Source organism: Egretta garzetta, unplaced genomic scaffold, assembly GCF_000687185.1.
Source record: "Egretta garzetta isolate BGI_Z169 unplaced genomic scaffold, ASM68718v1 scaffold272, whole genome shotgun sequence".
NCBI lineage: Eukaryota > Metazoa > Chordata > Aves > Pelecaniformes > Ardeidae > Egretta > Egretta garzetta.
Window position 1 is genome coordinate 2,464,824 of NW_009258966.1, and position 16,457 is coordinate 2,481,280.

General features: G+C 39.8%; 1 protein-coding gene across 1 annotated transcript in view; it reads left to right on the plus strand.

Moving 5' to 3' along the window:
* Positions 1-16,167: 16,167 nt before the first annotated feature.
* Positions 16,168-16,457, plus strand: part of TMED7 (transmembrane p24 trafficking protein 7) — an 8,392-nt gene continuing 8,102 nt past the window's right edge. The window contains exon 1 of the mRNA XM_035890225.1: positions 16,168-16,278. Within this exon, the coding sequence (XP_035746118.1) occupies positions 16,168-16,278 (111 nt within the window). The remainder of the gene's footprint in view (positions 16,279-16,457) is intronic.

The window sequence follows — 16,457 nt, forward strand, 5'->3', positions numbered from 1 at the left end:
CACTCTTCTGAGGCTTGCCAGAGAACAGCTGTTTCTTATTTTTTCAAGTGTAGTGAAAAGGAGACAGAACTGGCAGGAAAACTCAGACAAGGGGTGGTAATGGTTTAGAATTTGTGCTGTCTTCTTCAGGCAAGGTGTTTGACTCAAAGGACTTGAAACTGGAGCTGGGCAAGCTCCCTGAGGCAGTACAGACACAAATGCCAAAGTGATTTCAACAACCAGAGATCTGACCAATAAATTTTTACCTGGAGAAGAAATTACTGAGATACAAGCCTCACTACTGAAGTTTTAAACCTCTTGAGTCATATACTTTCATTTTTGGTGTGCCCCAATGACCAACGACACTTTATCTTCCACAAAGTTATAACTCCACGGATCAGAGGACAGACAATTAGAGATTGATTTGGAGTCATTGAAGCCATTCATCAGTATGCGTATTTGACAATAATGCTTCCTGAAATAAGTCTGAAACCACTGTTGGCACCATTATCGCAGCGGGTGAGAGCACTTTCCAGAGGGTAGCTGGAGGTGGCCCTGACAGCTGCTCTGAATTGTCATGTTGCACATTCCACGGTTTAAACAGTAATTTATTTTGCAATCTCTGCATCATCAATTCTGGGGTGTTTGTCTGTAATGTTTAATGTTTAAAGAGGTCAATATTTAAAGAGATCTGCGACAGCAAATAAAACCTCTAGGTTGTTTGAAAGTTAATATGTCACACACTCTGATGGTGATATAGAACAAGAACTGTCACTGACAAAGTGTCAGTGCCTCTATTAAGACAAGAAATTATGGTGCCAAGAGAACCACCAGTGAGAAAGACTATTTAAAACTTCTGACGCAGTTTCCGAGTATCTTAGTAAAGTTCACCGGAGCTTAAAGGAAAAACTCTATTTGTTAATCCTATTCAAGACATGCAGGGGAACAAATCAGCATGAATAGTACAAAACAGGGTATATAGGATTTGCCAACGTGGAGAAATGAACGTCCCTGCTGCTCTGCCTCCTTCTCCCAAGCCAGCGTGGGAAAAAACAGGCATGTGTATTGGCAGACTGTGGGTATGCTACTGCTCTCAGTAATGCCTGTAACAGTTGCCACAATATCTTCCTACAGGATCACTACTTTGAAGTAAGGTGGTCATGCTTGGCACTGAGGTTCCCAAAGTGATGCTGGAGTAACCGAAGTAGCAAATTTGTGGGTTGTGCTGCCCATGGGAGAAGATGACGGCAATAAAAGCTGGCACTACAGGCACTGAAATCAGTGTACGTGACTGTATGGTAATATAAGCAAAGAAGGAAGGGACGGGTGGAATCCTTTCACATGCTGGTGACCTGAGGTTAGCAGGCTTTGCCTCTGCTAACCCCGCTGCTTCTAGATCTCCCCTTCTGCCTGACAGGGCTTTCTGCTGCAAAGGTCTGCAGCAGCAATGCCAGGAAGCACAACCTGCCCTCCCTCTCCTTCCACACACAGTTCTGAGTGAGAGGACGACTGCTGCCTTTAGCAGCAGACAGGCAAAAGACCTCTCAGCAAAATTCATCACTATCAAAATCTCAAAGATACTTTTGCTCCTGTTAACTTAAACTTTTCGAAACAGGGTTATTTAATCAGTGAGAGGACTTCTGATTTTATACCATACATTAGATACTTATATAGTACTTTCGTCTGACTTGGGTAAACTCACACCTGCAAGCACAAGGAAAATTATTCCACTGAATTGGAAAAGCACCCTATGAATCTAAAATTGCTTTGGTTGAAGCATCAGGTTAAGCATCATGGTGTAGTGTATTTGTGTGCAAATACAAATTAAATAATTAAATAAAGATTCTTCTATTTTTACTTTTTATATTTTTTTAGGAGCCGTGACCATTTGTTTCCAGTAAGCAGTTCTGATGTTTCTGGGAGAGGGGAAGGCGTTAAAATTCCTGTCTCTTAACAAGGAAGTTTGGTGTTTCAAACTGGAAAGATAGCTCACTTGCTGAAAATCACATCTGATAATATCCTTCCTTGACAAGAAATATTTTTTTGTAAAGGGAACAAAAAATGCAGTTTAATACTTCTAGATACCACTTTTAAAGAAATGGGGGATGTGATTTGTTTCCCTAACCTGATCCTTGAGAGTTAGATCCTCCATAGTCCCCAAAGGCATGAATAGCTTCTTGTAAGTATAAAAGAGAAACAGAAACAAGACTTATAAAATCTTCTGAATACTCAGGTTTCTGCTCTCTCTCTCTGTCTCCAGACCTAAAAATGCTGTGAAGTCGAGGCAAACTGCCAAGACTTTCACACCCAGTGCTGAACTGGCATAAAGTCAAAGGTTGCTGGTTGCATTTAGATGCCAAAACATTAGCACGGCTCTCACTACTGGCTCTTACACATCCTTTTTCAGAGCTAGATACTTCGCAATTTTTGCCTCTTCTATAAGCTTTCATTGCTTGCTTTTCCAAGTTCTCCTTGAGCACTAATTTTGCTGCTGGTAAGACGGAATTTGCGTACTAAAAGTTTCCTATTCAGCGCTAGCTGTTGGTGGAGGTCCCTTGTCTGTAATGGGAAGCACACGCATCAAGTGTTGCATACCCTGGATACATCTACAGTATCAGTTCAGTGCAGTCCAAGCCTGCTCTTTGGTCTGGATTTGCCAGTCTGCAATCCCTGAAGCCCTTCTGAGATGCTGCCTCAGCCTGAGCTTCACAGCTGTGTTCAGAGGGGGGACAGTCTACCCTTTTTTAGAACCCCAAAGTATGTCCAAACTTCCACTCAGAAATGGAGCATGTTAAGCTTGACTGCGACACTGCCCCGTCACTGCTATTCCAAGACTGACCCTTAAGAATGTATGAATGCACTTGGTGACTAAACACTGTAATTTGAAAAGTCACGGACTGCACCAGCTGGGATCTGCCCTAGATCCTCGGTCTGTACCCCACAACTAATGTCTGCCCTCAGAGGGTACCACACTGGAATAGCAATAGGTTTGACCCATAACTTACAAGTGTATTTTTGGGACATAGGCTTTTATTTACCATATACGCAGATAGACAGCAATATAGACACTAATAAATCACAAACTTCACTTTAAGCTAAGAAACATTCCCACTTAACTCAGTGGGAGTGTTCACACGTTAAATGCTCTGGCGATGAGCTCCCAGATCTGCTTCAAGTCCCTTGCTGTTATAAACATGTATGTGTATCGAAGCACCTGATAAAATGGCAGATTGACACCCTTACGTTATTTGATATTATAGCACTTTAAACCAAGGCTCTGTTCTCCCAGAAAAGCAAGGATTCCAATCACAGAAAAACTCTATGTAGTGTTATTTCTTTTTGGATGTTCAAGTGTCTGGCAGAAGGAGACACTACAACTGAGCAGCAACCTTATTGCACCAGGGCAGGGTTAACTCTGGCACACAGGGAAAACTACTGCAGCTTATAGGGAAGTATTTGGTCTCTGTTCTCCTGTGCAATTTTCAGCAACACGGTAAAAGGAACACACACTACAATTAATGATTTACATATTTATAACCCAATCCTCTTGACCTTTGTTAGCCAAAACACCTGAGTAAACCAATCTGTACACTTAAATTTCTTGTAACAGCTGGGAATGTGGCAAATGCTTTTAAAAAAAAGGTGGGCAGGAAGGATAATTGTTTTGTTTTTTTAAAGTAACACAAAGTGGGAATACAGAAATGGCAAGATGGAGTTTAACAATATGACATGTGGTAACTGATAAAAACAGAATATAAGAAGCTACTTTTCTTGTGCAGTTGCACACTTCAATTTTGCAATGATAAGAAGTTGCTTGTTTATCTCATCCAAGCAACTGTTTCCTCATTTCACATCACAGCAAATAGCTGACTAGGTGAAAAAGGTTGATCAGTAATTTTGAGGATTATAGCTAAATCATCGCACTGGTTTCAAGTTAATGGTCATAAAAATTTCATATTACCTTTGTAGCAGTTCTTTGGACAGAACACAATATTTTGACTATTTCCCATTCTTAGAGCGGCAGGCACATCTTAAAGGGATATTTTAAAAATATATGTGCTGTCTTTGATGACTACCTCTTTTGGCTTCATCCACCCAATGAAAAGATGAAACCTGAAAGCAAATTTTATGCCCCTGAATAAGGGCAGTATTCCTTTTCTGAGTATGTCTCACTGAAGCTCCTACAGCTTGCAGCTAGTATTTAATCTCCAGTTGAGGCGGACAGGGATGCTTGTCAATTTTGTAGTTACATGTGGCATAATGATAACTTAGAAGTGTACTTGTGTCAGATGAACAAAGGAAGGTCATATGAAGAAGCAAAACTATTAGGAGGAAGAAGACATCTCTTGCTCTCAGGAACTAAATGCTTGTGTCAGTGAAGAAATTCCTGCCTACCCTTGGCATAATGCTCTAGAGGCCAAAGTAAACCAGGATCCATAAGCACTATGGATTCCCTTAGCTCCACCTAATATCTGTAGTTGCCAGATCAAAGCTTTTAACTGAGTAAACCAATCTATGCTACTGTATTTGAGACAAATATGCTTGATTGTGCACACCCTGCTGATAAAACCCGGCGCTTAATCAGCACAAATGCACGCTTTGTGTGCACGAGCACAGTGTTTCATTGGAAACAGGCTGGAGAGTTTTAGTTGGGGAAAATGACTGTTGTCTAGATCACCAGCAATTTGGAAGGTTGTTTTTCTGTAGATGTGCTAGGTACACATGGAGCACTAGAAGGCAATGACTGTTGGATGATATTGCATCCATATGGCTGCAGAAGGGGTCAGAAAATTAACTATTAGAGAGGTTTGAAACGGGAGTGGAAGGATGTTTGTTGTTCCACCCTGAAAAGTGTAAGGTATAAACACTGGCCTTGGGAGCTTACTCAACAATTACTCAGAAGAAAAAAGGGTATCACCATGAGTTCCTAAATAGCAATTAGAAAAATAAAAACCAAACCCACAACAACAACAACAACAACCCAAACAAAAAACAACCCAACATTTTGAATAACCTAACAACAGTTATTTTTCTGTTCCCCAATCAGTTTTTGCTCTTCTTGGTTGTGGAGTCACTATTTCCTTTGTTCTTCATGCTCGGGACTCACGCAATAAAGAGGGTCTTAATTTCTGAAGTGAAATAACGCAGATGATACGCTAATTTACAAACAAACTTCATGGCTTCTCTCAGGCCTGGTGCTGCAGGACACAAGAACCTCGTGTTCTTCACTTACAGGATAGAGAAGGAGGGATGCGAAGGACAAACTCTTAATTTTACATAGTTATTACTTGTGTATTTCCTTAAATAGAATGTAAGCAATCTAATCTAAAGCACTACAAAAACCTTTTCTTTGACCTTAATTGGCTGGCAGAGTGCAGCTATAGTACAGGTGATCCTTTGTTTGACAAGCAGATAAAATCAAAGTTTGAGTTAAGGCTCTTGACTAACCTGTGTCTCAGTGCTGTGCTCCAATCTGCCCCTGTAATGCTGCAACTATTGCTTTGTTGCTGCAGTGAATACCTAAAGGCATTATGTCTCAGGTTACCTACTGGGTATTTAGGGAGAAAATCTGGCCTAAGGGTGTCAGTGGGAATTTTGCCACTGACTTAATTTACAGCCTGGACTTCACCCACAGCTTGTTGAATCACTGGCATTTTTTTACTGAGCTTTCTAAAGTATATGGTACCACATAACCTTCGTACTCTACTTTCAGCACTACTGCTTTTTTTGAATCGAACACCTCTGCCTAAACGGGAGTAAAAAAATGGGGGAGAACAAGGGTTTTAAAGTTTTGAAAGAAAGCTTTGTACATCTTTTCTAGGCATGGAGTAACAACTGCAAAAATTTTATCAACAGGATGGAAGAGCCACTAACCCTCAGAGGTCTTACACCTGATACATTGGAAGACTAGCCGAATGATATAGCTAAGTTGTAGAGGAATTTCAGGAAGGTAAATATTATATATCAATAGGTGTATATATATAAATGTAAGGTGTGAATATACCTTACATACTCAAACATATCTTTCTTCGTATAGCATCTCGTCACATTGGAAACTGATTTGCTTAAGTGAGTCTCAGAACAGGTGATCTGTGTTTTTCCATTAAAGTAAATAATCACCCTCTTTGCTAGCTGTACTAATGCTTTCTGTTGTCCAAAAAGACAGTGGTTCTTTCTCTCTTTGTGAGGGGGAAAGTGGGAAGGAATACTTTCTCAACTTTAGAAGCATACATATGAGTATGTTGTAACACAAATTAAGAGAGAGATCTTTAGGTACACCAGTCTATAAAATCACTGCTCCCAGTCACCTAGTTTTGAAAGAAATATGCAATGCAGGATCCTCCTTTGCTCAAACTCACCATTTCTGATTACATCTATTTCCCAATCTTTTATTAGTATTTCCATTTTGCAAGGCAAGCATGTGCTCCACTTTTGCACTCCCTTTGCACAGGTGCAAATGATTTAGCAATTGCAACCACATATTTCCCATTATGTAACTGCATATGCTTCCTATTTTAATCATCACAGCAAATGACTAATTGTATGAATGTGCAACTTTAAAACCTACTAATGTGAAAACAAGATAGAGAACACCTTTATTTTTGAGACGCTGCTGCCCTACAGCTGAATGTATCATGCTCAGTGCTGTAATTCTTGTCTGTAATGACACTCTACCCAGTTAGCTGGTTCACCTTTTTATTCTCTAAGAAATGTGCTGAGTTGTAACATTTGTGTCCTACTGCAGAAATAACAGAGGACAGAATGTGATGCCCTCAGCTGGGCGACCTGTAAGTGCAGGTGCACAGAAGATCAGGCAGCTCAGTAAGAGGTATTATGTATTGATCCATGGTAAACTTCGGATATCTCCACACTCAAGTAGATGATCTTTTTGGACTGGGAAGAACTGATCTAACAGTAAAAGAATTAGCTATTTCTAGAGAAAGGAAAAAGAATATGTTTATTATCTCTCCTTGTATTGCTTTATTTTCTTGGACAGATGAGTTCAGTTCTAAAGAGTTTCCTCTACTCTCTATGTAACACTGATAAAATGGAAAAGTCTTGCTGAAGACAGACATGTTGGATTCCTCTTCTTCCTAAGTTATGGCTAATGTTCTGAATAGACAAACACAAGGAAGAAATGCATATATTTCCTTTGACAGACACAGAAAGTAAAGAATGATCAACAACTAGTGATAAACTGCAGAGACATAGCAACATGTTTGAAAAGGAAAGGATATATACCTTGGCAAAAAAATCCAGTAATTTTGTAAAGGTTCCCTCTCCAATTTGTAAACATACTGTTATGATTATTGTTATGTACTACTCATGGTCTCAGTTTTAATTTTATCACTTGTCCAAGCTCAAGGTTGCTTCACGAATGCAAATACAGGACCTGCTTACTATTCCAGGAAGGAAACTGAGTATTTTTATTTTCTCATGTTCTCCCACTTTTTGCAACCTCTAGTATATTAAAAATGTACAAATGCAAAGGGTATCTGTGAATGAAAGAAACTACCTACTTTCTTTGTCACCAGAACCACGTGTTGGTGTTCAGACTTTCAGACTGCAGTAATGATGATCACTATAATTTTTGCAGAAGCAGCCCTAGAATTTATAGTCCTCACTAGTTAGTAATAATGTTAACCCAGAGACATAAATTCTAATTTAGACAAATGAGCAGAATGTATACTCTGAGCACCTAGATTCCATAAAATATGAACTCATTGCAACCTCCATACAGCCTCATTCTACAAACTTCATTAATATCAACATCAATATTTTGCAATGTAATAACAGGTACAATTTTTAAAGTCCTCTGGAATTAAAATGCAGGCTCACACGGCTTTCAAAAATGGAATCAGTATTCTGAATTAAGCCCCTGAATCCCTTGAAATACTTCATTTTCTCTGCAGTGTTTCTTCGTGTCAGCTTCCTGTTTTATCTAATGTAGAAAAAGTCCTTGTCAAAATCCCACAAAGCAAATTAAAACTATATTTTAATATTAAGCCAGAATTTTGCTTTTTATTTCTCTATACAGCTTTATTTATTACATACTTTTACACTGAAGTCAGCTTTCAGGCTATCTTACTTTTGTACTGAAAATATGTAATAGTATCATAAATTGTAAAAAGAAGTTGAAAAATGAACAACTGCAGTTCCTGTCACCAAGAAGCTCTACAAGCACTCAAGAATGTAGAATAAGTACCTTGCCCTAGCAGACTGACTTTTGCTATAGCCTCTCTCATCTTCAATAGTGTCTTAACCTTTCTTCTTCTGCCCATGAGCAAACCTAACTTTTGAAGCAAACCCTTACGTTCTTGGTCTTGCTTCCCTCCCAACCCACTTGAAAATTCTCCCCAATCTGCTTTAAAACGCCTGTCTCACACCAGACCAGGTTTGTCAGATTCTCTGTTTGCCACTTTCTCTAACAAAACAGATTAAGTCTTTGCACTGATAGAACCTGTGAGCTCCTGGGACACAAAGTATTTGGAAAACTGCCAGCAGAAGTCACTGGAGGGATCTTTTGAAGGCAGCCATGGGTATACATTTAATTTTGCAGATTGGCACAAGCATATCAGCTTTCCAAGTCTATGATTAAGTACCAGCCACCATCAAAGCTTTCGATACGTAATTCAAAACACAAGCATGGAGATCTTTCTGGTTTCATAGTCAGTACTGGTATAAACCCCGGTTACCTATTAACCTAATGATAGCTACCTGTTTTACATCATTGTGATAGGTGCCATGGACTTTATAGTATCCCTTATAAAGACAAACAATAAACAATTCAAGTTTAGGTGCATTATCTAAGCAAAGACTTTGGAAATGTTTTTTCAAGGGCCAGACGAAATAATTAGCAGAGAAATTACAGGACGTTGAAACAAAAACTATGAGTCTGGGATAGAAGCCTTACGAGGAAGAAAGTGAGCAGGTTTTACTGTCTATCAATGTTACTATTTCCCTGTGCCCAAGATACAATAAGGAACTGCAACAACAACGATCAATCTATAAAATATGGCATCCTTGTTCTTCTTTTCTTTCAAAGCAAATTTTCCCCCAATTGCCTGTTGGATGCCCTCATTCATCCCAGTGCATTAGTTTTTATGACAGGACTTGCATTACTGTTTCCATCTAGCAGAACAGCAGGACTTGCTAAAAAGCGCAGCAGATGCTGCTTGCAGTATCACCTCTACTACCAGCTGTTTCTGTACTTCCTTGCAGGTGTTTGCCTTCCACATGGCTGACAGCTGAATTCTGTTCAAAAAGGATGACTAAGGCTGTAATAGGTACAAAGCCAAGTTTCCTCTTGGATTATATTCCTCCTCCTGCTGTGCCTCATGTGGCTGGCAGAGCTTTGCCATTGTGGAACAGAGGTTGTTGGAAATAAATTCTTCTTAGGCAGACAGGCTTTTGTTCAGTTTTGACTCCAGGCTGCCAGCCCAAAGTCTTGAGCAATCTGCACTGAGAAAGCTCTGTGCATCTGAGGTAAGGCTTTTTTTTCAAGGCTTCTAGTCTGAGCCAGTTTGTAGTAAAGAGAACCATTTTCTGAAAGACTGTGTTCTGGGCAGAAGGTCTTCATTGCCAGTCTTACACTAGCAGATTCTCCGACATTTCCAGCAAATTAAGTTTGGATTTAGAGGAGGATAAGATCATTCTAAGGTTTCTATGTCTGTATTTCTTTATGCAGACTAGTTATGGAACAAATCAGAGAGCGACACTGTATTCTTGCACCTCTTTTATATTAATGAATTAATCTGTTGCTTTTTCTATATAAATGGGTGAAAGAAATGGTGTGCACATAAATTTTTCTTTCTAAATAAGGAACACATGATTCAACAGCTTATTTTCTGTCACAACCAGGATTTCATCGTGTGAAATCCAAGGTTGCTCTGTGCTCTAAAATAGTCAGCATGTTACTCATCTTCTTGTGGATGTGCAAGAGGCCAAATAATTTTGTGGATTTTCCTGCTTCTTTTCCACTTCTCCTCGTGTTATCAATTCCAAAAGATGGTGACCATAACGTCTTTGCACAAATCTACAAAGTGAGGGACTTTTTAGAACCAAGGTTTTTTGGACACACGCGTATCAGCGTAATGTTTGTGAAGCGTTCTACGCAACTGTTCAAAGAGCGTCCCTCCTCCATTTTCTTAGTGACAATGCAGACAACCCCTCCTGTCCATCAGTTAGAAGATCTCATCACCTCTCACGCAAGTTCTGAACATTTCTAGCCAGTCTTCATCTGACAGCTGTTTTTGTTGCTTTGGTGTATCATATAAAAATTGTATAAGCCTGACTTTTGCTGCAATATGCACTTTACAGACCCTTCACTTCTTTTGCAGCTAAAAAGAGAAGAATGAGGACTGTAAAGAGTTCCCATGTTTCTTCACCTAACTGTAAGTCCCAAAATGCACATTCACGTGTCTGTGTCCTGTTTTGCAGAACAGCAAGGCAGTTTTACAACAGCTATGAGCTCCTGGGTAGCAGCTTTGTTGTTCTTATCTTTAATCCCACCTAAGATGCTCGCTTTTCCCCTTAGTCTTGTTTTCCTCATTTTTAGTCCACCTCAAGCCACACCTTTGATTCTCTCTTCTCTGTTATCTACATGTGACACTGTTATATGTCTTTTTTTTTCCCCTGATTTGTTTAACAGATGATCTTTGCCTAGACTTAATCTGTTACAAATTGCCACATCCAGGCTTGGACTCCTATTTATAAACACCTTGATAATATATTTCTTTTCCAGATGTTCCTATTTTCTGAAAGAATACCTGAATGTACCGATATGTCAAATATCTTAAAAGCTACAAAGCATACAGAACAAATGAGAAAAGCAACACAACAAAATGCCAGCTGATTCACAGTGCACCTGATTATTTTGTTTTCCAAGGTATTAACAACATTGTTGCTGCGTTGGCTAAGTTGAAGAGGAACTGCGGAAACTCCCTTTGGCTTAGAATACTGATGATACTTCAGATACTAACGCTTATCTGGTATCTTTTAAATATTCAGTATCTTGTGTTCTTTTACCCAAGCTTAAGACACATGTTTTTTTAATCAACAGACTACACTTGGGTAGCCAGATAGCGTACCAGATGGGTATCCTTATTCACTTACATGAAATTCTGTATGGCTTCCCTCAGGAAATATTAAGCCTAGCATTTTTATTAGAGAGCCAGTCATGCTAGAGGCTTTATTTGCTCAATTGACTGCTGCTTATAAGCAATAATTACAGCATGACAGAATGTAACAGACCAACATACTCATTTTTCAGTGTGTAACTACAGCATGAGCATGAGTAGCTGGGATTACTATGAATGGGGAAGAACCATTTAGGTATGTAACAGAAAAGAGAAATATAGAGAATTATTTTTGCATAAAGGGGTTCTTGGTCTTTTAAAACCTGTCCATTACTTACGAAGCCACAATATGTCTTAAGATGCTTTAATTGAAACAGTTTCTGTAGAGAGAATGATAACTTTTGTTAGACTAACCACATATAGTTGTAAAGAGTGGACTATTTTTATTAAGTGATTTACAGCATATTGTAGGTACCTTAAACCTGAGTGGATAAAAGTGCACATACGAAAGAACAAGTCCTTCTTTCACTAGGTAAGTGTAACAGCTTTATCAAATTTCAGCCATGTCTAGGAGAAAAAACAAACCAAACCGAAACAAAACGTGAGCCACTGAGAGGAGTCCTGTGGGAAGGATGCCTGGATTCTGGCCAGGGAATCTTTTGTGGTTCCTATATACTTCAGTGCAGCCAACCTTTCATTGCCTGTCTCTTCCTGAGGTTTTTCAGTCCTTCCCCAAAGCTCTTCCCTTCATGCAGTTCCCTGAAGTCCAGGTTCAGCCAGAGAACAGCCTTTTGCACATCCTGAGCCCTCCAAGTCCTAAAGAAATGGAATAAATGGGGATGGTCCCTACTGCCTCGCCCCAGTGCTACATGCTGTGTAACAGGGCTGGTGCAGGCACCTCTCCCCTGAGAGGACTGGGAGCTGTGAATGTTAATCAGAGATTAATTCCTGCCTATTGCCGAGAGCAGGCCATGTTGGCTACGGATGTCAGAACACACTGACATTGCCCGTGGAGCAGTTTTTGCAGGTCCCTGCTCAGGATGTGGGTGCTGGTGAGGCTCACTGCTGGAGATGTCTGTCTGTTATATATAGGGAGTTCTGGTACCTAAAGTGATCTGAGGCTTTCGATGCTGAACTGGAAGCCTGACCGATGCATAAGCCTTGGGTGTTGTCACCCATTCCTGAGAGCTACGCCTACATTACGTATGGCTGAGATTGTCACTTTTTTTTTTTTTTTTTTTTTTTTTTATCGCTTAGACGTCCTTTCTTGAGGCCGCAGCGTCTGCCTGCATTGTCGGCCGTGCTTTTCTTTTTTTTTTTCTTTCTTCTTTCTTTCTTTCTTTCTTTCTCTCTATCTTTCTTTCTTTCTTTCTTTCCACAGGCATCTTTTTTTTTTTTTTAGCTTTCCAATATCCATTTATCACTGAACGGAAAGAGCCAATTTGAAAGTAAGAAAAGCTTAGGCTTGGAATATGCTTTCAGCAAAAACTGAGAGGAGTGAAGGAAAGTTGTTGTGACCAAGAGCTCCCTCTTGTGTATTACAGAAAGAGCAGAAGGTTCATGGTGTCTGCAGAGGTCTTGGCGTGGGGCCACACATCGTGGGCAGCACAGGTGAAGCAATGGCACCCTGCAGTGGGGGTCCCTGAGCTGAGGCGAGGGACAGAGGAGCCCCCGGAGCTCAGGGCTTAGCTCTGCTCCAGGGATGCCCCGAGTTTTGTCGTGGTAGTGTGGAAGTAGACTTCTGTAATCTGAAAACTTTTTACAGCACTTGCAATAGCTCCTATTCCACTTTCTTAAAAGAAAGAAAACCCCATGGAATTCACATTTTGAAACAAATTCTCATCCATTTGAACTTCTTACTTTACTTACAAATATACTTAAAAAACGTTGAAAATCAAAGTATTCTATTTTCATGAATACAAGTTCACAAATTCTTCTTGTCACTAAGACTTGAGACTCTGAAAGAGTACACGTGGGGCATTTCAGAAGGTAACAAGCGTCACAACTTTCCCAATAATCTCCCTTCTTCTGATTCCATGATGGCCAACTCCTTGTACTACAGCAGCTCTCAACCTCTTCCTCTGTGAAGCTGTACACGTGGAAATACAGCAAATGCTTAATTTTGGGTGCAGCTAAATTTGTTTTTCATCCAAAACATGTATTTAAATATGTTATTTTCTTGGAGTGTACTGTCTGGATGTGGTTTTGGCTTTTATGTAATCAACAGTCACGAGGATAGGTGGTAGTGTGCTGACGTTTTAGAGACAAAGAAACTAATTTCTTGTTCGCTGCTGTTTTGAAATCATGAGAACAGATGTTAGCAAATGCACTGAACCTTAAAAGAAAGGATAAATTCAAGCAGTTTTAAGGTCTGGTAATTTTTTCCTCCACAGCATGACTTTGCACAAATTGGGCTGAAACTGTGTTAGTAGTTAATATACTTGACTGCCCTTCAAGTGTTTGCAGGTGCCAAAGCTGTTCAGGGCTGGTCCTTCAAGTATGAAGGTCAGTGAAAATTAAGATTAATTTGTCTTATAACCTGACCAGCTTATTCTAGTAATTTTAATCTATCAAATATTAAGCACTTTACTGGCAAGTAAATAGGAATTAATATTTGGATATCACTATTTATAGTGATAATATAGCACCTTCTCTTTATGTAAAATCTGTCAAAGCAAGCCCAAAGCAGAGATTTTTAAAGCTGAGGTACTTAAAATGGTGAAGCTACCATGTTAGGTGAGTTTGAGCAGCAAGGTAAAGAATACCATGGAACGTACTTTAAAGTGAGAATTAAATGACAACAGTGAAGTGCATTTTTTTTTTTTTAAACTGTTACACACAACTAGATTTCTAGAAAGGTATGCTGGCCACACAGACCAAGAAATTTCATGAAAAAACTTTTCAAAACCTCCAGTGGGGTGTACTGCATATTGAAGGACTGTAAAGGTGAAGAGTAGCTTTTTCTGTTTTACTACTCAAATAACAGGAAATGTTATTTCTGTCTTAAGATCTCATTTTATCTGCCTGAAATTACATTCGTATATACAACCTCTAAACATGGGAGAAAGGTCTCTAATGACATCAGGAGAAAAGATTTGAAACTTGTCTCAGCCGCTAAGCAGAGGATAAGAAATACAGACACCTGAGTTCCCTCTACTTTGCAGATTTCTTCAAATACAGACACCTGAGTTTCTACTTTGCAGCTGCTTCCATGTGTTTCTGAAGAAACAACCTGCTTGTAGCACTATGGTTCATTAGCATTCTTCAGGAGAGCATGTTTTAATTCATGCTCTGCACAAGAAATGATTGCTGTTTGGTATTTTTAATTTCCCACAGACAGAAAGTGACACCATACATTTACAATCTTGAAGTTAAACTAACAGCAAAATGAATATGTGGTTTTTTTCTACTCCTTGACCAAGAACTAAGCTCTAATTCTACACATAAGGTAAAAAAGCACATTAGTAAAATTATCTAACTAGGCATGTATGTTTGGGGAAGGCTGTAATTCAGAATTCTGCCTACAAATACTCTGTCATGATAGAAAAAAAAATACACAGATTTTTCTCAAGCAAGAACTACGCTGAAGAGCATCTGAAACTGAGTCTCACCCTAATTAAATAGATTGTCCAGTGGGAAAGAAAAACTCTTCATATGACTCCCTCCAAAACATATTTATGGAACTTATTTTGTGTTTAACATTCAAATATTATTTGCACAGTAAGGTAATAAAGACAACATGTGAAACATATTATTTCACAAAGAGAATGGTTCTTTGTGGAGTAGAACAATGGAAACTGGGAAGAATCTGGGAATGGTAACAGCAGCACCAGCAACCTGGAAAAACAGCTACCTGATTAATTTTTTTATTCCTTGTAAGGATTGCCAATTATCAACCGGCTAAATCAAGGAAAATTAGAATGAAACTAACAAGTAAAAAGGCATATGTAATGTTCTTCTAGAAGAGGAAAGCTCAGGCCCTTACTGCTAGAAATTAATATATAGTTCTGTATATCATTTAGGGAATTGGCTATCACATGACTGGGGTGTTTAAGAAACAGACAAACGAAGCTAATTTCAAGCTTCAAAAGAAGCACTGATGTTCATAAGCAGCTCATGTAGCTAATATATAGTTCTTAATTACTATCAATCATTATTGCTACGTATACAAAACAATTAGCCCTTAACAAATCTGTCCCAGATGAGCTGTGAGCACCTGACACAGTGGAGCTTATGCTACGTTGTTCGTGCTGGTGGCTGCACGCCTTGGTGGTTCTTACTCACCAGGACCAGGGTAATCAGTCTTGAGAGCTCCCTGCAGGCAGTTTGCCGGCTTTCTTCTATACTCGGGTGATGTTTTACACTCTCTGTCCCCAAACCAAAAGAAAAGGAAGTGATCTCACCTGCTCTTGATGACTTGTTTTGGGGACTGGGACACGTTCTGGGTTTTGCTTATTCTACAGGTGTCAGCAGAGACCTTGCCTGCTCTGCAGGATTATCTTGGTTTTACCAGGCATCTTTCCCCTTCTGCTTTGTTGTTTGGTTATTTGATGTCAGGTTTCCAGCTGTCATTTCTTAGTTAAGCTTGATTTTGCCTGTTTAGTGAGGCTTAAAGAAAATAGCTGGAAAGAGCGATCCAGAAAACCATAAGCTGTACAGGATGGATAGCTTCAGGTGCTGTGAAAAATCAGTGAGTCTTCCTGAAAGGTACTTCTTACCACATGAAGGAGAAGGTGACTGGGAACACTTGGCACAGGCATACAGGCCCTACAAACCTGTAGTTGCTGATTTAAGTAAAATGGTGGCAGCTGCCTCCTATGACACAGATAGCTCTTACCTATCTCAACTATCAGCCAACACTTAAATTGGATCTGACATAAAACCAGCATGTTGAGTGAGAACAGCAGAGATCTGAGGGTTAATTGTAGGTGGGTATTGCCTGCCTCAGAGGCAGGGTGGATACTTGGTACAGCATCTGCCACCTCACTTTCATCGATGGCTGCAAATTTATCAGAGCCTTCAACATAAGAGTTTTAGGTACCTCTCTCCTGTGAAATCTGCAGTCCTCAGACACAGTCCTGAAGCCCAGGGCACTCGCGCAGTGCTAAGAATGCGATCCACAGGCCCCACAAGCCGACTTGGGAGCGCCCTGCTGAGGCTAGAGGACTACAAAGTAGCATCCCAGCCTGGTGCCTCTTTTGGCATTATGAGCTTCCTGCAGGTCAGCCCTTTCTTCAGCAGAGCAAAATGGCAGATCAGACCCACCCCACGACAAGTTCGTTCTCCTGACCAGGAGATCAGAGCAGTTTTCCTCTTCGTACTACGCCTGATTTACCACAGAACTTAAAGTGAGTGCAAGGACGGGGGTTATCTTTGATTTCTTCTTCCGAATCTGCTTTA